Source organism: Spinacia oleracea, chromosome 4 (genome assembly GCF_020520425.1).
Source record: "Spinacia oleracea cultivar Varoflay chromosome 4, BTI_SOV_V1, whole genome shotgun sequence".
NCBI lineage: Eukaryota > Viridiplantae > Streptophyta > Magnoliopsida > Caryophyllales > Amaranthaceae > Spinacia > Spinacia oleracea.
In genome coordinates, this window is record NC_079490.1 from 102,586,646 (window position 1) to 102,611,605 (window position 24,960).

General features: G+C 35.9%; 2 protein-coding genes across 6 annotated transcripts in view; one reads left to right on the forward strand and one right to left on the reverse strand.

Moving 5' to 3' along the window:
• Window positions 1-2,357: 2,357 nt before the first annotated feature.
• LOC110783792 (54S ribosomal protein L24, mitochondrial) lies at window positions 2,358-11,706 on the forward strand. 5 transcript variants are annotated; one of them, XM_056826537.1, is made up of 3 exons: window positions 2,358-2,590; window positions 3,609-3,867; window positions 10,953-11,706. In XM_056826537.1, the coding sequence occupies exons 2-3, from the start codon at window positions 3,671-3,673 to the stop codon at window positions 11,395-11,397; spliced, it is 642 nt and encodes a 213-aa protein (XP_056682515.1). In that variant the 5' UTR covers window positions 2,358-2,590; window positions 3,609-3,670; the 3' UTR covers window positions 11,398-11,706. The 5 variants fall into 5 exon arrangements, with proteins under 5 accessions (XP_056682515.1, XP_021843855.1, XP_021843854.1 ...); XM_021988163.2 differs by having other exon boundaries at window positions 3,662-3,867; XM_021988162.2 differs by having other exon boundaries at window positions 2,358-2,570; window positions 3,635-3,867.
• A 1,458-nt stretch (window positions 11,707-13,164) lies between these two features.
• The window catches only part of LOC110783781 (uncharacterized), a 40,215-nt gene continuing 28,419 nt past the window's right edge, over window positions 13,165-24,960 (reverse strand). Inside the window, exons 2-3 of the mRNA XM_021988148.1 lie at window positions 13,326-13,456; window positions 13,165-13,236 (exon numbers count right to left, since the gene is read on the reverse strand). Coding sequence (XP_021843840.1) covers window positions 13,165-13,236; window positions 13,326-13,456 — 203 coding nt within the window. The remainder of the gene's footprint in view (window positions 13,237-13,325; window positions 13,457-24,960) is intronic.

The window sequence follows — 24,960 nt, forward strand, 5'->3', positions numbered from 1 at the left end:
AATGTCTCATTAACAATTTGTTCTCTAGAGAAATTGTTATGGATTCATTAGAAATGCTGGACCAACAAACATTAAAAACACAACTTGAATCAGCTAGCATCAAGTATAATGCAACGTGATATCAAGTATAATACACCTTGATATCAAATGCACTAACATACTTCTCGATGCACAAAAGAACACCAAAGTATCTGATTTTGGCTTGTCTAAGCAAGTAACAGAAGCAGATGCAACCCCTGTAGAAATCATTATCAAGGGAACTACTGGATATCTTGACCCTAAGTGAGTTTAGGCCTTTCAGAACATTAGTTATCAGTTCCTGTTAAAATCTTGTCAGTTTTGATCTAGTTTAATTATTTCTTGCAATTATACTATTCAATATTACAATTAACTGAAAAAAGGGATATTTGTAGTTTTCGAGTTGTTCTTTTAGAGCTCTTTTGTGGCCGGGAACCATATAACCGTCGTTCTGGAACTCCATATACATACTAACTACTGCGTCCATTATGATTTAAAAGTTTGTTGCTCCTTATACTTGACATCTTTAGGGCTTACTTCTGTATCATAGTGAAATTTCAGTTCTAAGATTCATATCCTTTCTGAGTGTCTGGTTTATAATTTGCACTTACTCACTTGCATCTAAACTTTATCCAAAACTCAACCTAAAACCCAAAGCTGGACTCCTAGCCAGGAAAAATAAGAACTGGGATTATATCCTGCAGATACAAACCCCTAATTTGGAGATTTTTAATTGCATTATTAACAAAAGATCTAACACCTTGACCCACAAAAAATTCACTTAAAGTTGGCAAAAAAAAATAGGCCTTAATCTCAATGTCAAACAAGTCATTCCTCCAAAATTAACCCAGCATCAGTATGTAATTGATTTAGATAAATTAAGCTCATTTTAGCCAAAAGCCCCTAATTTTGTAGCAAACCCTAGGCAATAATACACTTTAAATTAATTAGAAACTTGATGAGGATAAACCAAAAATACCTTAATGCGAGTGGTATACTCTGGCCAGCCGTATCTGAATCGTATTTCTTTATAGTAACGTCAATGGCAACACTCATACTATTTATCCTTAATAACCTTGGCCTGCAATATCATCAAAAATTCAAAGTAATCAAAATTGAGCTAATTAAAATACAGGAAAAAAAATTATGTCTCCGTTAAATTTCCCAATTATTATAATACAAAAATGGCTAGTAGTAATATAGAGTAGAAAGTGAGCAAGAACTTCCACCACATCCATAATATCTTGCCGTTCCTGTATCTTCCATAGAAAGATGTTGTATCCTTCCATAGAAAGATGTTGTATCCTTCCACTTCCTTCAATAATTCGTAAAATAATTGGTGTGATATTCAATGATTCGTAAAAATTGGTGTGATATTCAATGATTCGTAAAAAATTGGTGTATCCTTCCACTTCCTTCAATAATTCGTAAAGATTTTGACATTCAGTGACCGTGTATATCTAGCAAATGCAGCAACAATAAAAATCAGACGCTTCAGGTCTAGCATACCATTGCAGGTTAGGTTAAGAATAATACCTTGTAACCGATACTGTCGCCACATTGACATGGATAATTTGCCGGCATCGGCGGCCACTCCGGGAAGGAAGGGGAAGGCGAAGGGTAGGGTATGCAGTTAGGGTTTTCAGTTTTCCACCATGAGTGACGAGAGAGGAGAGGTGGGAGGAGAGAGAAATGAAAGGGGAAAAGTGAGAGGAGAGAGAAAGTATAGCAGATACTTTTCCAATTTACAGATTAAAATTTCAAAAACATAACGGGGAAACGGGGTCAAATAGTCAAACCCGTTCTTTCTTTTTCTAATTTTAAAACAGGCTCACGAAAGTACTGAAATGTCCTTAATGTTTCGCGTGAAAAGACAACAATACCCCCGCTATTGATGAAAAGATTAATAGCCGCTCTGTACCAGCCCCGACTCTTTGTTTTGGCTGTATTGTACGGCTGTACCCGTATTTTTAGTCTGGTAAAAAGAAATTAATTGTCAAAAAAGAGTCAGGCTCTATTTGGTTCATTATTAGTAAAGGAAAGGAAGAGAAAAGAAAAGAAAGGAAAAGAAGGGAAGGGAAAGAGATTTTATTTTCCTGTGTTTGGTTCAAGGGAAAGAAATGAAGGAAAGAGAAAGAAAATATAAATGACAGCTTTTTAATTTTCTTTTTCCTTCCGAATTCCTCCAATTTTAGGAGGAAAGGAAAGTGAAAATTTTATAAAGTAGCTTTTTTTCCAACTCCCTTCATTTCCTTCCACTTCCCATATAATTATTTGTACCATAAACAGAACATTATTTTACCTTTCCTTTCTTTTCTTTTTCTTCCAATTCCTCCCAACCAAATAAAGTCTGTTAAACCCCAAATAAATTTCCGCTCTCCTCAAACTCCAATTCGCAGCTGCTCTTCATCTCCTTCCTCCTCTTCCTCCACCATTTTATATTTGCATCACCACCTCTAAACGGCGGCGCTTCCGCCATTGTGGACTTCCAATTTGGAGACTTCCGAACACCACACCTCCTCTGCCGCTACTATTCTCCTGTCGAAGATATTGTATAGCTTCTTTTATTCATGTATTTTCTTCATTATTTTTATTTTGTTTCGGTTTTTGTCAAATTTTGATTTTGTTGTTGTTGTTGTTGTTGTTGTTGTTGTTGTTGTATTTTATAGATCGAGAAAGTGTGTAAGTACGTTATGTTTGAATATGATGTTTCAAATGATGAAATGTTGATGTTTAATATGGTCTGTTTGTTTTTCTGGCTTTGTTTTGGTGCTGTTTTATGTCTAATTATCTACACCCGTTTCATAATTGTAGTTGAAATCATGTTTTTTGGGGGTTAATTTGTTTTTTCTTTTTTTTGAGGAGGGGGCATGGTAGAAAAGGCCAGTAATTTCAGGCTTAATATAGTTTAGTTTGATTGAATTAGAATTAGTGCAACTTTAAAAAAGAAAAAATTTGAATTCTCGAGCTTGAGGAATTGTAGGTGGTGGTGGTTTTGTCTGTGAGAAAACATTGTATATGTTAGATTCGAACCCCATATGCCTTAAGAAGTTTGAAGATTAAAGGCCTCAATTCCATTGAACCATTTCAACCATTCCTCCTCCTCTGATTAAGGATATTGTAACTGGGAATCACCAAGTCACCACCCAAGGGACGCAGCCCACTTTTACTCGTTTAATTAAGGGTAATTAAATTAAGGTATTGGTTGTAGTTTGGACTATGATATTTGATCTTATTATATGTAATCAATGTAGTAGTCCTATGTTTGAAGTGTTCACCACTGTGTGTATGTAGAACAGTAGAACCATTGTTGATGTTTGTGTTTGGGTTGTTTTTGCGGATACTGGCATTAGCTGAGTCATTCACATTACCCAGCTTCTAATTTTAGGTTATTCATTGAGTGGGATAAGGATAGCTAGCTGAGCCCAACTCAAAATCCTTATTATCTGATGGATTTCTGGATTATTTTCATCTTTTTTTCTAATGTTATGTCAGTTATCAAGAGCATGCTGTCTTAGTTTCTGAATCTGAGTTAGATGGAAAGTTTCGTCATTTGTGAAATGGGTTATTGAAGTTATGTTTTTTTGAAGGTTGATATTTTTCTTAACAACATCAGACTGATTTGTGATATTCAACACACTAGTGAGAGGAAATGGCATTCAGGTCAAAGGAAACAATGAAGAAGATACTGAAGAAAGTCGGAGAAGATAACATTACGAGGGGTGTCAAAGAGGCTTTAACAAAGAACATACCAAATAACAAGGTAGTCATGGGTCGTGCTAAGCGAGGGCTTTTTGCCGGTCGCCATATTCAGTTCGGCAACCAAGTTAGCGAAGACGGAGGCAATAAGTATGCTTTCTGAACATTCCCTTCCCTGCCCTAAATTTGTATATTATGCTTTTGGTTTGTTGTTCAACTTCTTGCTTTTGGTTTGTGCGTTATGTTGCAGTAGTTAGTGTCTGCTAGTGTTACCCTTAGCAACTAGGGGGATGCATACATGTGTCTAAATGTTACTCTGTTGCGAAAATTTTGCATGTCTTTTGTCCAAATTGATGCATGTCAAAGTGCTGAGTATCCCACTTGGGTACTTTAGGTCAAGCAAAGTAGACTGTGTGTAAGGTTTTTGTTTTATATTACTCTTGACTTGGTTAATGATGTAAATACCAGTAAAAAACTTATTAATTTCTAGGAAATGAATCACCTGAACAATTGTGCATGTACTGGTCATATCAACTTTGACTTAAATGTGGTAATAAAATGTATTATGATCCCTTATTTTGATAACTAGGAAAGGAGTTATGTAGAGTAATTATGGGAAAGAATAACAAAACAGAACACACACAATTAGTTGTTGTTAGGATGTTATATTACATATTTCATTGAGTTCAATTTGAGTCCAGTTGATGGTTTACTTAGACCATTATCCTAATACTTATCACTAGTCTCATGTCTATATTTGATTAAGGAGAGCTCAAGTGTGCTAGACTGCTAGGTTACTCTTGCAGTTTGAACACGCTGTTTCAGTTAGCCCTTGATCAGGAAAGCATTTACTTGTTTAGTTGCTCAATGGTGATATTTCAACTTTGTTTAAAGTTTTAAACATTACCTCAAGGCACAAACCAATAATGTTGCAGTAATATGTTGTCTCACGACTTCTTAGTCAACAATATTCATCGGGACGTAAAACTAAAATGTTAGAACTTGTGGAAGGGTGGCACAGGATTTTCCTGTTACAATTGGATTACACCAAGGATCTTCCCTAAGCCCTTTCCTCTTCGCAACGGTTCTGGGCGAAGTAACAAGGTTTATCCAATTAGTGCCTTAGTGTTTTCTATTCGCAGATGATATCATTTTGGTTGGTTCTAAAGTTGGGGTTAATGCAAAGTTAACGCGATGGAGACAAAAACCAGAATTTAGAGGGTTTAGGCTTAGTAGGAGTAAAACAGAACATGGGTTGCTATTTTAGCATTGGGAGGAAGCTAACTAAAGAAGTTGTGACATTGGATGGTAAGGCGTTACCTCTTAGTAATTTCAGATTGATTTCATAGAGTTTTCACAATATAATTCTAGAATAAAGATTTGGTGACTCAAATGGATAGTGTACCTTTAAGGTTAAAAGAGGAATTCTATAGGAAAACAATTAGAGCGGCATTATTATATGGTTAGAATTGGGCATTTAGGAAGAGCACAGTAAAAATATGAGTGTAGTAGAGATGTGCCTGTTGAGATAAATGTGAGGCAATCTGGCAACTCCTCAAGGGATAGAATTAGGAGTGTAGATATTTGAATGATGTTGGAGTTGCGGAAAATATAAGGGACAATCAGTTAAGATGATTTGGACATGTAAGATGCGACTAGTAAATCCACCGGTAAGGAAGTTGGAAGGTTGGGGTAGTAGAGATCACAAACACAATCGAGGAAGGTCACATATGACTTGGATGGAGGGATTAGATACAAGCGAATGGAGGGGGATCTTTGTGGATGACCACATTAGATCAATGTATAAAAAGGCTCAAGGCGCAACAAGGCGATTTGGAGTTCCCAGCGCCTTAGGCGCGCCTCGGTGCGCCTCGGTGCGCCTCATTGAAGTGAGGCGCCCTATTAAAAGTGGAAAAAAAGTGAAAAAATGGTATGTCTCTTGGTAGGTGCGCCTTTTTTGCGCCTTTTTGCGCCTCAAAGTGCGCCTTGGTGCGCCTTTTTGCGCCTTAGGTGCGCCTCATTGAAGTCGCCTCGCCTAGACAATCAAAGGCGCTGGCTCCAATCGCCTTGCGCCTCAGAGCCTAGGCGCGCCTTTTTATACACTGCATTAGATAGATTCTCAATTCATTCATCCGAACCCACCGCTCTTTGGAATGAGGCGATGACTTTTTTGTTGCTGTTGTACAGCTTCCTCATGAGTTTTCAGCTTGTTTGATCAAGTCTAAGATTGTTCTTTTCCCCTCTTTTGTAGTGCATTCTTTAAAGCTTCTGCTATTTTTGCATATTCTCCGACTGACCAATTTTCTTTTAGTGCTTTAGTAGAAAGGTGGGCTGCTTTGGTCTTTTTATAATTTTAAACCTGTCATTGCTATGCCTCCTTTAAAGTTCTTCTAGGCTCTTATGCTGCTCGCCATGATGCCTCTTGCTACATTAGCGTGCAGTTTTTGAAAACATTTTATGTTAGAATGATCATTAATTCAAAAGCCATACACGTCTTATAAGTTATGAGGGAAAATGTGTGAGCTCTAGCCTCTAGCTAGTGAATCTGATTTTTATTAATGAAAATGCTACGCGAGACATACTTTAAATCCGATTTATTTGGTGATATTGTCTATTTTGTTTATGCAAATCTTCATCACTTTATGGAACCTATGTTGAATGTACCTAAAACTGCTAACTGTATCATTAACAAGTGCAGGCATAATGTTCCTTTGAAGATTTATAGGGAATTAGGAATCAAGGTTCTAGAACAAAACATGTATTTCCAAATTTATATTTATGTTCTGTCGGTGAATACATTAGGGATTCACAGTTATTATTTGACAACTAATTCCTTATCCCAATTTAATAGTCATAGGTGCCATTTTAAGATCTTCAGAGTGTTATGTTTTTAGCATAGTTTTCCTTCTTTTCATTATATAAAGCACCCACACTTATTAAGGTTGAACTTTGGCTAATATTCTTTCTCAAATACGAAGTGTATATAGTTATCCAACTTTTAGTAGAGATTATGGAAGTACTTTTCAATATGAAACTAATGGTTTTCTTTTATTCTTTTTGTCAAAATGCGTTGAGGCCTTGAGGGAAATTCATGGCCAAAGTTTGACTTTCGAAAGCATGATTGCCTTACATTAGATTATGAATGAATAAAATTTCATAGCTGTAGATGGGACATACAAAGAGTAGATAATATGCAAAGGCAAGGCATAAGAAGTTGAGAATAGAGGTTGATTTTTTCCTTGCTTAAGACTCTTTCAAGACTCCAGTTTGCCTTCACTCCCCCAGTGCCGAACTTAATGATAATAAAGAGGATATGAACTTAGCTCCTGCTCAACTGTCCCAACTTCCAGTTTATTCATGCCTACTCATGCATGTTGTCTTGAAGGTGTAACGCCCAGTATAATCCTTTTTTCCCCCTCTCGTGAGAATACTTGTCCTTTCAGCCTCCAAATAATCAAGGGAGTAATCCAATTTACAGAAGTGGGGATTCTTTTATCTTCCTACCTATTAAGCACCTGTTTAACTACATTTTTTTAGAAAGGACAAAGTGAAACTGAAGGAAGAGAGGCAATAAAGCATAAAAGACTACAGTTCACTCTAGACTTGTAGATGAAACGTGAGCACATTTCAAAATTTCTTTAAGTTGTAGAAAGGAAGGAGTGAATAGTGTTTAAGTGTCAATGTGTCATCTGCAAACTAAAAAGTTGGATGGTGATGTCGTCTTACCTTTACTTGAAATAAGCAATAGGTTCTGTTCATCGGTTCCTTGAAGATTTATACATACAATTCAAAATATTCACCATTTCCTGAAAAGGGAAAAATATGTGATTCTTAAATTTCAAGATCTTGTGAAGCATTGAAAGATCTTCATGGATTGGCCATCAGTTAAATGTAAAGGCTAGTTGGGTGGTGCATCCTTGAGTCAATGCCCTTTCATGGCTTAATATAACTCAAATGCTCCGAACTCTGTAGGAGCTCTAAATTGATACCGTTATGCCCTTTCTTTAAATGTTGTCCACCTCAGTTCCTCATTGGCGAGATGGTGACTGAGCTCCAAATCAAATCTGACTCATCTTACGGGATCACTTTCTTCCTTAAAGATGATACTAAATACCGATTTTATCTGGACACAACTATATTACACTCCACCTCACTCTAGGGGTGAACAAACCAAGTTCTGAACTGGAAAGCGTAAAGAAGTTCAACTAGTTTTTGAGATTCAGGACAGTAACCGGTATAGAGTCTAGGAAGTCAATATTAATACAAATTTTCATATATTAGTTACATATTTAAGCATGATAGCAACCCATATTATGCATCTCCAACAATGTCTTTAAGCCATACATAAAGGATTGACATATTGGATCCCATGAGATGCGTTGTTATAGAAGAAATTCGTATGTAGGCTTTCAGAGAGAAGTCCCAGTTTCCTAGATCTGTTAGCTGAAAATATTTATAGATAGAATGAAACCCACCATGTCCAGAGTCAAAATGCTGCGGTTTTCGTCCAAGAAGCTCAGGCGAGTTGATCAACTTGGTTGATGCTTTAGTGATCATCTCCAGTAACTGTTGCCCTTTCTTCTCAATGATGCTTTCCTTCTTATCTTGCTCGTCAATTTATTTTTCTGATCCCTTGGGTTTTACATTTGAAGTTTAGATATCATATTGGGCTTTTAGCTAAGCTTCTCATTGTTTAGTTAGTTTCCATGTCTTTTCTTCTGTGCAAGATGTGACGGTTTTTATTTCTACATACTCATACTCCGTAATATTGTAAGTAGGTTGAGAGACTTGAGGTGTGAATATTATTTTATGTATGGCGTGTCTTGTGTCCTGTAACTGAATGTAGGGTTCAGTCACATTGTCTTAAAAATATGAGCTGATCAGTTCCAGTACAATTACATAGCCAAACACTACACAACTTAGTCTTGTGAAGAGTAGTCCTCTCTATTTTTGTTAGTAATCCTTTTTGTGTGTAACATCGCCATGCCCTTTGGCAGCATTTACTATTTTAAGTTGAAATCACATTTTGACCTGGATGTTTTTAGGCTCCCCTAACTACCCACAAATGGTCAACATTTAGTTTGGACGTTAGTGAATTTGAGGAATTTACCTTGGTGTGCAAAGATCAAAGACACGTCGTTGTTGTACTTGTTATCACACTCCTGGTAAATACCGGGTATCCAACAAGATGAATGCTCTCCTATTCAAACTTCTGGAGAGTCGCTGATAACAGAGTCAAGGACACACCGAACACTGAATATTTTCCCTTGTTGGGATGTAATAATACCCTATCATATTTCCCTTTTGCCACTATAGCAACAAAATATTGGTTGAGTCCAACTCTTCGTACTATCCAGTGACAAGATTGTAGTTATTCTAATCATTTATTTTTAGTAGCTAAAGTAATGATAATGGAATCCATGCTTCCTCTATGCATTCAGGGTTCTTGTAAAGCTTTCACTAATATCATTTCGTTCTTTTCAACAGTTCTACCAGATGTTCTCTTCTTTTGTTCTCCTTTGTCTCTGTCACTAGCCTATCCTTTATTCCTTTTGCTCACCATCTTTGGGATTTGCTTCACTCTCTACCCAGTTCTCTTCCATTTTCTGCCTGGAAGTCTTCTCATTGGGATCAGGGTTGCCAGGTGTTGTATGAAGCTTACTATGCCTCTACTTGGTCCAAAACGTCGCACTATTTAATCCATCAAGATCACTAGTTTTCTTTAATTTCACTTTTTTCAGAGTCTATAGCTCTCAAACATCCTGTTACTCAACGCTTTCAATCTTTGCTTTGTGAAATTTTATTTCCTCATTAACATTAAACTATGCCATGCGATCTTTTTACCACAACATGTTCTCTATTCGGTGCTTGACTATAAAGTGCTATGAAAAGTGATTACTGACCAGACACAACTCTAGCCCTTAGTCTTGATTTCAAAACTCTCCATCTTACTTATTAATGAAAAATAATTGACCCAAGCAAATACAGTACTGCTGTCTCTGACTCGTTAGTTATTTCTTAACAATGCCCTGTTCTGCAAAACCTATGAGTAAGCGGTTGTTGGGTATTATACACTACAATAGTAAATGAAAAAAAAAATCCTTTTGATTGTGTTAACCTGTTTATATATAGGCATAGAGCAGGGTAAATCAAATCTGTCATGAATTTGATTCTATAATGTAAATGACCCATCTATCTGTAAACTAAGAGTTCAGAGTGTTGTAATGAATGTCCTAATACGATGGTGATTTTTGTTGCAAGCCACTTTTCGCATGAAGGTTTGGCAATCAAACAAGGAGAATTTGCTTTTTTCTTTGTGCTTAATGAATGCGCCATGGCTGGGTACAATAAATGTATGTAACCTCAGTTTTGGCTCAATTCTACTTTTGTGCCCTGTGTTTTCACGTGGCCTGACGTGTGACGTCTATATATTTTTCCCCACTATAGCGCCGTTAAGACTTAAGAGCTTAGTTATAGAACGAGTCACATGCCTCTTTGTTGTTCATTGGATAACTGACAACTAAAATTCTAACATGACCCTAAGTTTCTGAAAAGAAATACATCAAAGCTACGGAAATCAAATTTCGACTTTTATTTCACTGTGTCTCTGTCCTAAAATCACAACATAGGAAAAAACCTTCACAAATTTATCGTTCACAATAAAATAAAATAGAAGATATAAATTTTTCTATGTTCCGAAGCAAAATTAACAAGCGAAACAAGAATCTTCAGGAAAGAGGATTACTTAAACAGATCTCTTAACTGAATTAACTGTGGGGCACTCAAGTTAAAAAATGTAAACGCCAGGGCACCAAATGGAAAATAGTGAAAATACACGCACGCAGTGGAAGAGTGCAAAACCTCAGGGTATCAAAGTGGAAAGTTTAAGATTCTCCCCTAAGGTTTAGGATTTCTTGGAAACTAATAGGCCATATTCTGTTGGCCACCTCATATAAATTTTGTTAGGTTTGGTAACCATTAAGAAATTATCTAATACGAAGTATTACAGATAATATAGACAATCTACTAGATAACTTTGTACTGTGCTTTATTCTATTTCTTGTTTTGTCTACTTATGGGTTATGGGCAGATATGGTTATACTTGGTCCTTCAATTAGAATTGTTTGTTTTTATCCAAATTTGCATTACTGTTCATGTCAATGTGTTGATTCCTATTTGTTTGGATTTTTGGTTGCTGAATGCATCCTAAGTGTCTTGTGTTTTTGGACTATTAGGTCGCGGAGAACTTGGAAGCCGAACGTGCAAGAGAAACGACTCTTCAGTTACATTTTGGACCGCCATATTCGTGTCCATGTGACAACACATGCTCTACGTTGCATTGACAAAGCTGGTGGTATTGATGAGTACCTGTTGAAGACACCGTATCATAAAATGGACACAGAAATGGGCCTCCTTTGGAAAGCCAAAATTGAGAAGATGTATGAAGAGCTTGGAAACAAGGAGATTTCGTTTTTCTCTCCGGAGGATGAAGCCAAGTTTGAGCAAAGTTTTAAGGAAATGAAGCTAGATGAAAAAATAGCCCGAAGAGAATTCAGAAGAGGATTGTATGGGTCAGTGAAGCCCGAAAAAATATCAGATCTCGAGGGTGGTGGTGGTGAATCAGATGGTGGAGTTGGAAGCTCACATTCAGACCATGAGCAGTTGGCTGCAACTGCTTGAGCTTTCACTTCATGACCAGCTTTCACTTCATGACCAGCTTTCACTTCATGGTGGAGTCGGAAGCTCACATTCAGTGCTTGAGATTGCACCTCATGACCACCTTTAAGCTTTTGCAATTTTCTTCAGGATGTAAACCAGTTTTGCAGTATTACTCTCGCAGCTGTAGCATTTGACAATTTTATTTCTCATGTTTACAGTTTCTTATCATCTAGGCTATTGACATAAGAGCCCTCTTGTATGATACTAGTATAATGCTCAGAATTTTGATAAGGAAAAATTGATAATATAAATCCCACCTTTTGCCGGTCTTCTCAAAACAATTCCACTTTTAATTAATTACAGAATAACCCAACCTATTATACCCACCTTTTATTATTAGACCACTTAAAATGTTTACCTGCTGAAACAAGTTAAGGGGATGACGTGGTAGTTAATAACCGTCGGAGGTTCTTTTAAACCCTCTCTGTCTCCCTGTTTCTTTATTTATTTCTTCCTCTTTCGTCTGTTCCTCTTTCTCCCTCTTTCATTCTTAGTTCTTCTCTGTTCTTCTTCCTTTTTTATTTTTTTCGTCATTCTCATATTTGACAATTACCTCATTTAATTGGTAATCATCAACCATGGCCAGTGGTTCAAAATCGTCAGGCAAACAATCTTCGATTAATTCACAGGGGGCAAATCATCGATTAATTTGTTATTGTAACGATGTTACGGTTCTTCGAACGGCTAAGAATGGGGTGAATGCGGGCAAGAAGTTCTACGAATGTCCTAATTGGCCGGTAAGGTTTCATTTTACATAAATAATTATGATTTTAATTAGGGTAATTGTAGTTGATTATGGTGCAAAATAAATAGGTTGCTGGTGCTTGCAAATTTTTTGAATGGTTGATGGATGATGGTGTTGTTAATCGGCCCCAATTGTTTGATGATTATCAATTGAAAATTCTGGAGAAAGACACAGAGATTGCTAAGTTGGAAATGAAGAATAAAATGTTGAAGGAGAAAGTGAAGAGATTGCAAATTAAGAAGGAAAATGTTGAAGAAGAAAACCAGGAAATGAAGAACGAGCTTTGTCATATGCGAATCGAGTTAATGAATTGCTCTAGGACCGAGAAAAACTTGTCCATGATTTTGATTTTTTCATGGCTTATGTTTGCGGTTTTAGCGTTGTTATTGAGGTAGATTATGTCTTAATTTATTATCTAGTTGCGGGTTTATTTTGGTTGTATTTCGTACTTTATGAAGTAATAAATAAGATCGCACATCGTATTGTTATGAAGTTGTTTTCAATTATATGTCGTGTTTTAATCATTTTTCGATAACGTATCATGTTGTGTCGTGTTTTGATCATTTTTTCGATAACGTATTATGTTTGTATCACGCATAATTTTAAGCACTCGCGTTTCGATCACATGTCGTGTTTTGATCATGTTTTGTGCTGTGTTTGATCACAACTTCAAGCATCAAACTAAAAAGAACATCAAACCTGTTAATAAGCCTGACCAATAACATTCAAATGCTAGGTACAAATTTAGCCAATTTTAGGCAAAGACAACATCAAACCTGCCCATTTAATTGCATTGTTCAAACAACAGCAAAAGTGAAGCTGATATTGTGCACAAGTGAAGCTGATATTGTATCTAAGTTAATGAATTATACATAATCTTGCAAAAACGAACAAAAACTAATAGCAAGATCTTCAAGGCAGCTTCATTTCTCAAGATATTCAAGGCAGCTTCAAGGCAACAATGTACTTGAGTTTAATGCAAGTCAATTCCCCTGATTGACGGTTGATCCTTGGCTACATGGCTGACTATTATTACGAGTCACTCGTCCTTGTGTCTGAAAAAAATCAAGGACAATGTTATGTAGATTAAATAAGTTACACAGGCTGAATATATAAGTAATAAACAATCTAATTAACCACTTACATTGGTGATAGCAGATCCATCAGATGCAATGAATACACCGGCTCCTTGCGGTACATAACCTCTTCCCCTGCCACCACCTGCACCCCTACCATCACCTGCACCTCTGTCACCAGTTGTACCCCTGCCACCACCTGTATAATACCTCGTATTTTTATAATATTTATAAATATATTTTATTATATTTATAAGCATTTTACGATTTTTGGAATTTATTTCGTATTTAAATATTATTTAAATGTATTTTAATTAATTAGAATATTTATTATTTTAATTAATTACGAAACGAATTTAATTTTCGAGTCGGAAAATTTAATGGGTCGCAAGTAATTTTAAAGGTTTGGGTTTTAAATGAAAAGTCCAATTCGTTTATTAAACGAGCCCAATCAAAAGAATTTAATTCAAAGCTCTAAGCTAGCCCAATCATTTAATTCCCTAAGCCCAATTCTAATTTCCTAAGTCTAGCCCATTAGAAATTGGGAGCCTATAAATAGGACTCCCCTCATTAAATGATCCCCCTTAATTTCATAAACCCTCTTTTGCTTTCTTGCCCCACACTCCTCTTCCTCTCCTCTCTCTCTTGTGCCGGCTCACCCGCACACCCACACACGAGCACTCGGTGCCCTGTGTGCCGTGTCGTGCCTTGTGCACTCGCTGCCCGCACACCCTCGCCCACTCCTCTCTTGCCCGCAGCTCGCAGCGAGCACTCGTTGTGCCCTGCGCTGCTGTTGTGCCTCTGCTGTTGCTGTGTGTCTTGCGGCACGCCAGCCCCTCGTCCCTCGTCCCTCTCGCTCTCGTCTCTCTTGCGCGCCCAGCGCCAGCCCCTCGTCCCTCTTGCTGCGCGCTAGTCTCGCGCCCCTCGTCCCTCATCCCGCTCGTTGCTGCCCCTGCTCGTCGCCCCTGCCGCGCGCACACACGATTGTGTGTGTGTGTGTTGTTTTTGTTCGTGTGTTCAATTCTTTCGCCTAATCACATTAATTCGTGGTTGTTCCGTGCTATAGGCCGGATTGGTATAATTCTCTTCTTCCTTGCCAATTCTATTTCAATTCCGTATTTTAAATTATAATACTATTATTGTTTTGAATAATTAAAATGCTGGGAATCGGTTATGAACACCGTGCTTTGAGGATTTATGTGTTGTGTTTCATTAGGCTTGTTTTAATTATTAAAGCATGAATTTTCAGATTCGTTTATTTAATAAAGAATTGATTTTTATGATGTTAAATTGGTTTTATTGGGATTTTCAAGTTAGGGTTTTAACCTAGATCTAATGAGTCAATTGATTAGCATAATTAGGTGATGATTTTAATTATGATAATCAATTATATTTTCAGATTTATATAAAGGCTTAAAGTGTTGATTTTTATTGATTTTAAAGGCGGAAAAAATATGTTTTCATACTAGGGATTGGTTTTGCAAATTGAGACGATTATTTTATTAAAGAACGATTGAATTCTAAAGTTTAAACAAGGTTTAAGATTTTATAAAGTTGCTGGAAATTTAATGAACATGGAAATAATTTAAGTTTCATTATTTTGGTGATAGGAGGTGATTTCTAAGTGAGTGCTCGTATTGCAAAGTGGCCCCTACGCTTAGGTATTCAAGGTACGTACAAGTCTAGGGCGACCACACCATTTGTCAAGAGAATTGCATGATTTTGTCGATGTGAATTATATTATGTGGATTCATGTTTATTTTGGTGAACGATCATGTGAATTATGATGTTGGATTTATTGGATTAATTGTTGAACAAGCATGTTGGGATTATTATGAGTATGGATTTCATTGTCAATCATGTTGTTCAATATTTATGCATGTATGGTTTGTTTCACATGCAAGGGATGGATTATTTATTATTATGCTATTGTACGGGATGTCTAGGATACTTTTGAGCCAATTATTCGTACCTCGTTGTACTATTTATTTTACCACATGTGAAGGCTTAACTCAGGTAAGCCACCGCACATGTAGGGTTCAGTTGGGAATATTATATGAAATGAATTAGGATTTATCGTGCAAGGGCACAACCCTCATGTTAATGGGCATGATGTGGAATCTCACTTTTGTGAGAAGAAACTTGGTAGTAATTTCACAAGTGTCTTACTTTGTTGATCACAAGTCCTAAGGCATTAAAATAAGATTTTTTTGGTTGTTGTTTATTCATTGTATGTTTGTATGTTGTTGAGTCTCGAGTTCGCCTTTAATAAAATATTAATAAACGTAAAGTGCAACCAGAACAAGCTTCAAAACTCTTGGAACGTATATACCTTGAGTATGAACAATGGGGGGAGACTTGCCGGAAAGCTTGATCTCCTACTAATGATACAAGACGTTGTTTCATTTATATTATGCGCAGGAATTCCGTCGGTATGGCCCGACACTCTGTATGGCCCGATTTTATTATTTATTATTTGGTGTATGGTTGGCTCCCATCACCCTTCCTTTATGGAATATTCTTTTGTCCCGTTCGAAGCTTATTCTAATTAAATTGTGAGTCAAGAGTCGAGCCTTGTATTCATGATTTGTTTGTTAATTATTAAATGACTTTTGCATGTTGATTAGTACTTAGTGAGTGATGTGTGTTTATAGTTTTGTTTCACTCTATTCTTGTAAGTACTCAGCTTTTGCTGACTACGTGCTTTGTGTTTTTTAGTCATGGCCGGCCGCCTTTGCCTTAATGACCCTATGATGATCTATCATTTGCACTTGCATTGATGGGGAGTAGAATAATATAGCAGGTTGGTAGATCGAAATCATGTGGCTTGGGATGATTGAGAGAGTTGCATGCTTTCTTACTTTGAAACTATTTTAATTATACTTTAATTATGTTTGAATTCGTTGAACTTTTATACTTTGGTTTTTGGGCCGTCATGGTCTCAATTTGTAGGAGGCCTCGATAATTTATTATTTATGTTTTTGAAAAGTTAGTTGACATTAAATTCCGCTGCGTAATTCTGGTAATAGCCTTAACCGTTATCACAGTGGCAGTAATACTTTAGTAATTCCTTTATTTTAAGTTGGAAAATAATTTTATAAAAGCAAGGAATTATTAGGGTGTTACAAAGTGGTATACTAGAGCTTAGTTTCATTCCTTCTTTGTAGTAAGCAATACTACAAAGTGGTAATGCAGAACTTTAGGATTTTTAAATATTATTTTTCCTAAAGTCAAAACGTATTATTTTGAGTACTCAATATTTTAAAGGTCAAATACCAATTATTTTGTGTCGTTTGGAATGAGTTGAAAAGTTTGGATTATTATTTAATTAAATTAATTTTTCCGAATTCTTTTTTTTTATTTTTTTTTGAAATTTTCGAATTTAATTCAAATTATTTTTATTATTTTCGGATTTTCTTTTATTTAAATATCCGAATTTATTTTATTTATTTATTTATTCGAAAATTTTTCGAAATTTTTTTTAATTTAATTTTCGGATTCTTTTTTCTTCTTTTTTTTTTTTTGTAATTATCCGAAATTAATTTATTTACTTAATTAATAATTCTTATTAATTTTCGATTTTAATTTTTATAATTTCAACTAAGTTAGGAGTTATTTCTTAATTAATTTCGAAAATTAATATTATTTTCAAGTGAGGAATGGGTAGATTAAGAAGGGCATATTAGTTTAAGAATGCATTTTATGTGACAATGTGATTTATTAATTGCCATGTATATGTTTTAACCATGTTTTATCTTGCTTTATGTGATTATTTGCATCATAATTCATGTTGAGCATATACTTGTGCATTGAAATTCTATGGCTCCACGAACTATTTATTGTATCATTTTTGGGTTGGAATTTCTATGGGAACGCGTTAGTAAGACTTTCTAGTTGTGAATTTTCAGGAATTAAGGATGCTACCTTCTAAGTTCACCAGTCTAGGATACCTAGAGAAGATGGATAACGAGACTCCTCACATGTATGTCCAGAAAATCGTGTTTGCTTGCAACTATTTTGCTTCGACGAAGGATATGCCCCACCTTAGGCACAAGGATATGATGGCTAGTATGGTTATTCATTGTTTTCCCCATAAGAACCCTTACATAGACCTTAAGAACAAGTTCAGTGACATGCATTTTAATGATGGTACCCCTAATTGGTACAAATATGGGACTGGAGATGGTAGGTGGAAGTATGACACTGAGGTTCTCACTACTATCTTAGAGGTTGCGGAGAATAGCTATGAGGATGGGAAGTACTCTGTGGGTCTAGGTATGGGCTATGGAGGAATAGAAAGTGATGGTGAGGATGGCATGATCCATGATGAGCAAGCTAATGATGTTGAGGAGGACAATGATGATGATGATGATGTAGTGGAGATTGAAAATCCTAATCCTATAGTTCCTGAACCAACAATTAAGATATGTAGTGGATCTGAGGATGAGCTTGAAGAGAACAATGTGGTTGATAGTGAGCCACAAAAGGATGATGAGTCGATGGATGAAGACTTTGATCCGGAAGAAGACTTGGATGATCCTAATGATCAAGACTTTACTCCAGAGCAATACAAGGAAAGAAATGATCGTCGTGATGACATTAGTCTTTAGAGAAATACAATCCTTAGTTATTTATTTTTCGTTGAATAATATGTTAGGTTATGATTCATATGACATTACATAGATCATGCGGAAACAACCATTAACCCAGGACAACATATTATTTACACATAATCATATAGCATAATTTAGATGCATACTCTTTGTTGCGTGCCCTCCCTAGCTGCGCCCGAACCGAACAAGAACAAGTCTTTAGGACTCCAAGTGTTGTCCCTCCGTAGATAGTCCACAGCACGTCCGGATCCGCCTTAAGATTGACCAACTAGAATCGCCCTTAAGGTACTAGAAAATTTCGGCACTTTTATGAGCAAGATGTGTGTTTTAATTTTCTCTCAAAAAACTCACTTTTGAATACTTTGAAACTCGTTATAAATTGTGAGCCCTAGCCTCATATTTATAGGGGTATGGAAAGGGAATCGAAATCCTATTCAGATACAAATTAATTAAACCTAGAATCCTACAAGAACTCTAATTTAATTAATTTATCAAATAGAATTAGGAATTTAATCATTAACCGAACTCTGCATGTTTTAGGAAACGTGCACGAACACAAACACTTGCACACACACGCACGGCAGCCACGATGGGCCCCCATGCGTGCGCGCGAGCAGCAGCCCACGCAGCGCCCGCGCGCGCTGCGCGCTGCGCGTGCTGCGCAGCCTGCTGGGCCTGGCCCTGCGCTGGGCCTGGCGTGGCTGTTTGTGCGGCGCGCTTGGCTTGCTGGGCGATGGCCTGGCTTCGTGCTGGGCCTCGTCCGGCAGGCCTCGTCCGATGCTTATTCGTACGATGCGCTTCCGATTAAATTTTCCGATTCCGGAATTCATTTCCGATACGAACAATATTTAATATTTCCGATTCCGGAATTAATTTCCGTTTCGAACAAATATTTAATATTTCCGTTTCCGGAATTATTTTCCGATTCCGATAATATTTCCGATTCTGACAATATTTCCGTTTCCGGCAATATTTCCGATTCTGGCAATATTTCCATTTCCGATAATATTTTCCGATACGTACCATGTTTCCGTTTCCGGCAACATCTACGACTTGGATAATATTTATATTTCCGATACGATCCATATTTCCGTTTCCGGTAATATCATCGTTTCCGGAGTATTCATTTCTTGCCCGTGACGATCTTAGCTCCCACTGAAACCAAGATCCGTCGGTTCTGAATATTCATAGATGGAGTATTTAATGCCATTAAATACTTGATCCGTTTACGTACTATTTGTGTGACCCTACGGGTTCAGTCAAGAGTAAGCTGTGGATTAATATCATTAATTCCACTTGAACTGAAGCGGCCTCTAGCTAGGCATTCAGCTCACTTGATCTCACTGAATTATTAACTTGTTAATTAATACTGAACCGCATTTATTAGACTTAACATAGAATGCATACTTGGACCAAGGGCATTATTTCCTTCAGTCTCTCACTTGTCCTTAGGGACAAGTGTGCATTTCCTAATTCCTTTGTCGCTCGATGCTTGCTCTTGAACATAAGGTAAGAGTTGTCATCCTTATTATGTCCAGAGGTGTTCCTCGGTTTCAGAGTTCAACTGATCAAATAAATAGATAATCATAGCCTATGATTCATCCGAGCACGGCCATGCATTTCACAGTTTCTAGCTCTCCGAGTGGCCTTGTACAACTTTTAAGCATCTCATCCCGATTTATGGGAGGACAATCCCAATCTTGCGATCTTGAGATTAGACTTCGTTTGATAGGTGATTACCTGAGCGTTGCCTTTATAGCCTCCTTTTACGGTGCGACGGTTGGTCAACGTCAAAGCAACCAGTTCTCAAACAAGTAATCTCAAATCACTCAGGTATTGAGGATTTAGTGTCTAATAATTTAATGAAATTTACTCATGACAGATTTTCATCTCTTACAGTAAAGTTTCATAGGTCTTGTCCGATACTAGTCTTCCCAAAGTAAGTATCTATGCAAATGATTATGACATTGCCATGTCCACATAGTTCAAGAAACAGAACTACTAGTCATCTTGCATTCTAGTCGTCTAACGTTTTCTATGCGTCCAATTTTATAGAAAACTCCGAATAGGGACCATTTTCAACCTTTGACTTTCAATTTCACTTGATAGACATTTCTTAGTCACAGGACTGGTCCTGACAGTCTATCTTGAATATATCGTCAAATTTGAAGGGACTCATCATTTAATACTAAACCAAGATTAAATGGAATATGAAAATACCTTTCATATATGATAAATGTTCAACCCCAATGTTTTATAACCATGGGCCTCAAACCCATCTTCTAAAACAATTCATGGAATTCAAAGCTATGCTTGATTTCCAGTGCTACAACGTGAGTGTTGCTTCTCACTTGTTGCATAGGTTTAGTTATCATGCTTTGCCAATCTTAATATCCTTTTCATCGAATGTTCTTCGAGATATGATGATAAGATCTTTTCGAGTTTGTTTATTATGTGATCTAGTCTTTCTTACTTCGATGGTGGTTTTACTCATTTTGCAATGAAGAACCATCAAGTTAGCAGACGTTTTTCTTGCTTCAAGAGTGGTTCTACGCATTTTTCAATGAAGAACCATCAAGCCAGCAGATAGGTGATCTACCCAAGTTCAGTGAAGAACTTTAAACAACCCTGTTTTATTGCTTCTTAGGCAATAATTACTTTTACTTCAACTGTATAGGTTGCTAGTGATGCTTTGTTTGGATTTACCTATCCAAGCAGTTCATAGATATGTGGAAGACTCTCCAACTATATCTTAGAACATAGAAATTATCATTTTAATTTCTCACGCAACAACTCATGGTCTCCAATCCATGTTGCCATTTCAAAACACGATGCTCTATAGCTCGTCCTTATCAATGGTTAACTCCAAAGGGTCTTGCTTGATCCTTTGCCAGTGTTTATGCGTGTAGCATCAATATTTAGCATATCTTTATTTCCTTGAATCAAGAACTATTCCTATGTACTTTTTCAAGTACCATAAGTATTCTTGATCTCAACCTAGTTGATCTTCACTTAGATCAATAGAGATTGGTATATGTTCGTCATGCCTAAAGTCATACGATACGTTTTTGGCGATCCTCATATTATATCATACATGATAAATTCTTTTTCAGAATAATTCCCAATTGAATTCTATTCATGTAATTTTAGCTCATTCAATTTCAGCAGATACTGAATCCAGCTAAATTCTTTGACATATAATATAGGTTTAAGAATCTCATTTAGACTCTTTGATGTTTAACTTAGTAAATGCTTATACATAGTTCAAACATCCTTTACTTAGATTTATTCACATGGGTCGAATATCTCCCATGGAGACTTTCGTGTTTGATTTAGTAAATGCCATTACTTAATCCAAAACATTAATATAAGATCTTTGTAAATAGATCTTAATACCCAGTATGTACTAAGTTTCGCCTTGGTCCATCATTGATGAATAATTTCAAATCTAAGTCATTAGCATTTGAATGTTATTTCACAATAGAGAGATATGTGTGTGATACACATAGGACCAATTAAGTTTTAAGTACTCCCACTAAACTTCTTATATATCTATAAGAATCATGTATATTTTATGAAACTAAAATTCTTATTAGCTTCACTTAAAATACAGTTCCAATTCCCAATTGCTTGCTTAAATCTGTACTTAGATTTTATAAGCTAGCTTTCCATTTCAAGCATTTATTTGGATCCACAAATTCTATGACATACCATGTACATATTATATTCCAACATTTGATTGAGGAATACGTTTTGTCATCCAATTGCTATATGTACCAATATGCAATCATTACTTGAATTATAGACTTAAGCATTACGATTTTGCATGAGGTTTCAACACAATCCATGCCATGAATTTGCTTGTAACCTTTAGCAACTAATCTCGCTTTGTGTGTGAACACAATTTCATGTTTGATGGTTTTTATCCTTAAAACAAACTTGCAACCAATAGGTGTGAACCTATTCTTGCAAATCAACAAAATTTCAATTTTGTCATCAAAACATTGAGTATGTTTTATGGCCTCTAACCATTTAAAACATTTGAGTCTATATATGGCCTCTAACCATTTTAGGGAATCTGGGTTTCGTCATAGCTTTCTTATAAGTCACAAACTCATTAATCTACATGATAATAGTTTGACTGCAAGTTGTAGGTTTCTTTACTATTTAATAGAAGAATCTCATAGTTTCATTGACCTGATCTCTATGTTTCTTCACTATCTAATAGAAGAATCTCATAGTTTCAGTGACTTGAATTCTATGCCTACTTGGGTATAGAACATCAAACAATAGAATATCAGTAGCCACTTGAAAGTCCTTTGAATATTCTGTTCTCCTTGAAGCACTTGTAAAGTCTTCTAAGAGATATCTATTCTTTAAAGCCACTTCTAAAGTCCATAAAGAATAAGTTCGGATTTTCTGAAGCACTTCGAAAAGCCTCCGGAATGTCCGTTTATGTTTGTTGTTCGCCTCGAAAACTTTCGAGGTATATTTTCTCCCACTTGTCATTTTGGAAACGAATCTCCAAAAGGACATTATTTCGAGCAAACAAACATTATGTTCTCAAAAATTCGTGGTAGAAACAATACCCTTGTGTCTCATTTGAATAAATCACAATGAAACATATATCTATACTTGGACCTTGGTTTGTTGAATAACAAACACTAAGCTCCCACTGAGTTTAAGAACTCTTTAGATATATTATGAAAAGATATTATGAAATTACTTTTCAATAGCTTTGACGAATTTGGTTTAGTTTGGTGGTAGTTGAGCATTTTGTTTTAGAAATTATAGGAAAAGTCTTTATGATCCATCATTGATTGAATCAAGTACTAATCAACTTCGATCATTCCAACTTAGATATGCCATATCTTATGGAGCTAGATTGTGAAATTACAACACACAATCATTGATGATCATATTTGGTCTCAAGTAATCATCAACATGATCTAACCTAGATCTTTATGATTTCTTGCCAAGTGGATTTTATACTTCTGAATCTTTGAACTAGCCAAACAGATTCAACTTATATCACATTTGAGTAAATAAACCTATATTCACTCAAATCCATGTGAAATAATAAAGTCATAAAATCTTTCTTTAGCTTTGAACTCTATCGTCTAGGCGTTCTAACAATAGTTCATATCTTTTGTTACTTTCAACAAGTAAGACTAGCTTGTCTTAAGTTGATCTAGAAATCAACCAACTTTCAAAAGTCCATTAAAATAGAGCTTTTGAATGTTAACTTGTTGATATGGTCTAAGCAACAATGCCAAAGATTAGTGGAACTCAAATCAAGGGGTTGATTTGAACCTAGTAAAGTTCTTTAAAGAGTTGTTTGTTTTAATCAAGCATATTGACTCATTCTGTAAATGACCATTTCATTCAAATGAACAAACAATCAAGCATTGTTTTTGTTCTTCTGAATGTGAGTCTTTCTGTATTTGAAGCAGAAATTTAGGTATGCTGATTATGGAACAAAATAGCCATTAAGTTCCAGCCTTTGAAAGGACTTAAAACAAACTAGATGACCCTACAACTAATGTAGCATTGCCATGCTTCATTTCCCACTTGTAGGTCATTAGTGTATCCTAGCTTCCATTGTTTGAGTTATTACCGAAGTAAGAACCTCAAGCGGTATATGATACCAAGGAAGTTTGATTGCTAGGTCACTTCTCTTTAAACATAAACTTATAGGTAGAAACGGAATCGTAAATTCCTTTCATTTGTTCCTCGTTTTCCTATTTCTTGTACCCTTTCTTATAGTCTTAAGAATTGAATTCTTTAGTGTTGACTTTTATACTTTGTTAGACATGTCCAATGTCACCAACAAGGTTCTTTACCATTTTAATTTATGTTGAATATTCTGTTTCAACTAGATGATCTTACAAGAAGCTTCTAAAGTTCTCTAAGCATCGATCTATTCGAATGTCTAGGGACTAGACTCATTCGAGAATTAAATGGACAAAGATATTAGGTTGTTAACCATTGGTAAAGCTGAGCGTTTAAGCTCAATGCTTTATGATCTCAAAACTACATTGTATTTTGAATTCACAAGCACCAATTGGTTTGCCATTCGATTTTGATCTTCGAAAACAACCATAAAAGTCGCTAAAAGAAACGTACATTTTAAATTGCTCACTTTCTCTCATTTCCGTGAATCGTTCTTGGATTCACTACCAATCGAGGAAATTTACTGTTACCTTTCTAAAAGGATTTATTGCAGTGCAAGATATTTAATTATAAACAATAATTAAAACATACATTGAAGCATGCAAAGTCTAAACATTTATCATGAATAATAACTTGAAATTAAAGCAATCATGCAATTTCAACAAGTTATTAGCATTTTATTCAAATTTATTGTTCCGGCAGGTGTGAATAAAATGATTCCAAGATCCTAAAATCATTGAAGAACTAAGCACAGTTTGTCGACTTAATCCTAGAACATCTTAGGTAAGCAAAAGCCTTTTGCTAATAGTCTAGAAACTATTCTTGGTTGATAGGTACGTCTAAGAACTTATTAGGTAAACCTATCGATTTTGCCACGACATAAAAGGACTCCTTACTTATATCGTTGAGTTTCACCAAAACTAACATGTACTCACAATTATTTGTGTACCTTGCCCCTTTAGGACCAATAAGTAACACCTCGCTGAGCGAAAACTATTACTAGATTGATGTAAAGGATATCCAAGCAAGTGTATATTTTGGCATGGCACCTTTTAACTCAATTTTTAAGTTTGGAACTTAAGGCTCTTACTATGTTGGTTAGATTTTAAGTGAACTAAAATCCTTAATCATGCAACATAATCAAGCTTTTGATCTCATGCATTTTAAGACATATTTAAAACAATAAATAACTTAAAACATGCATAAGATAAATGTGATCTAGTATGGCCCGACTTCATCTTGAAGCTTTGACTTCAAAGTCCATCTTGAAAATCTCCGTGGGAGGCACCATTTTCTTCAAATAGGATAAGTTATAACTAATTACAACTATTTGATGGTACGCAGACCATATTTGATTTGAAAAATAACTTTGGTACTTTAGACCAATTACATTCAAATTAATGGTACGCAGACCATA

Excerpts from the sequence above, each read along its gene's own strand:
- LOC110783792 (XM_056826537.1), top strand. The coding sequence starts at position 3,671 with ATGGCATTCAGGTCAAAGGAAACAATGAAGAAGATACTGAAGAAAGTC. Across the intron at positions 3,868-10,952 it reads AGCGAAGACGGAGGCAATAA|GTCGCGGAGAACTTGGAAGC; the intron begins GTATGCTTTCTG and ends TTGGACTATTAG.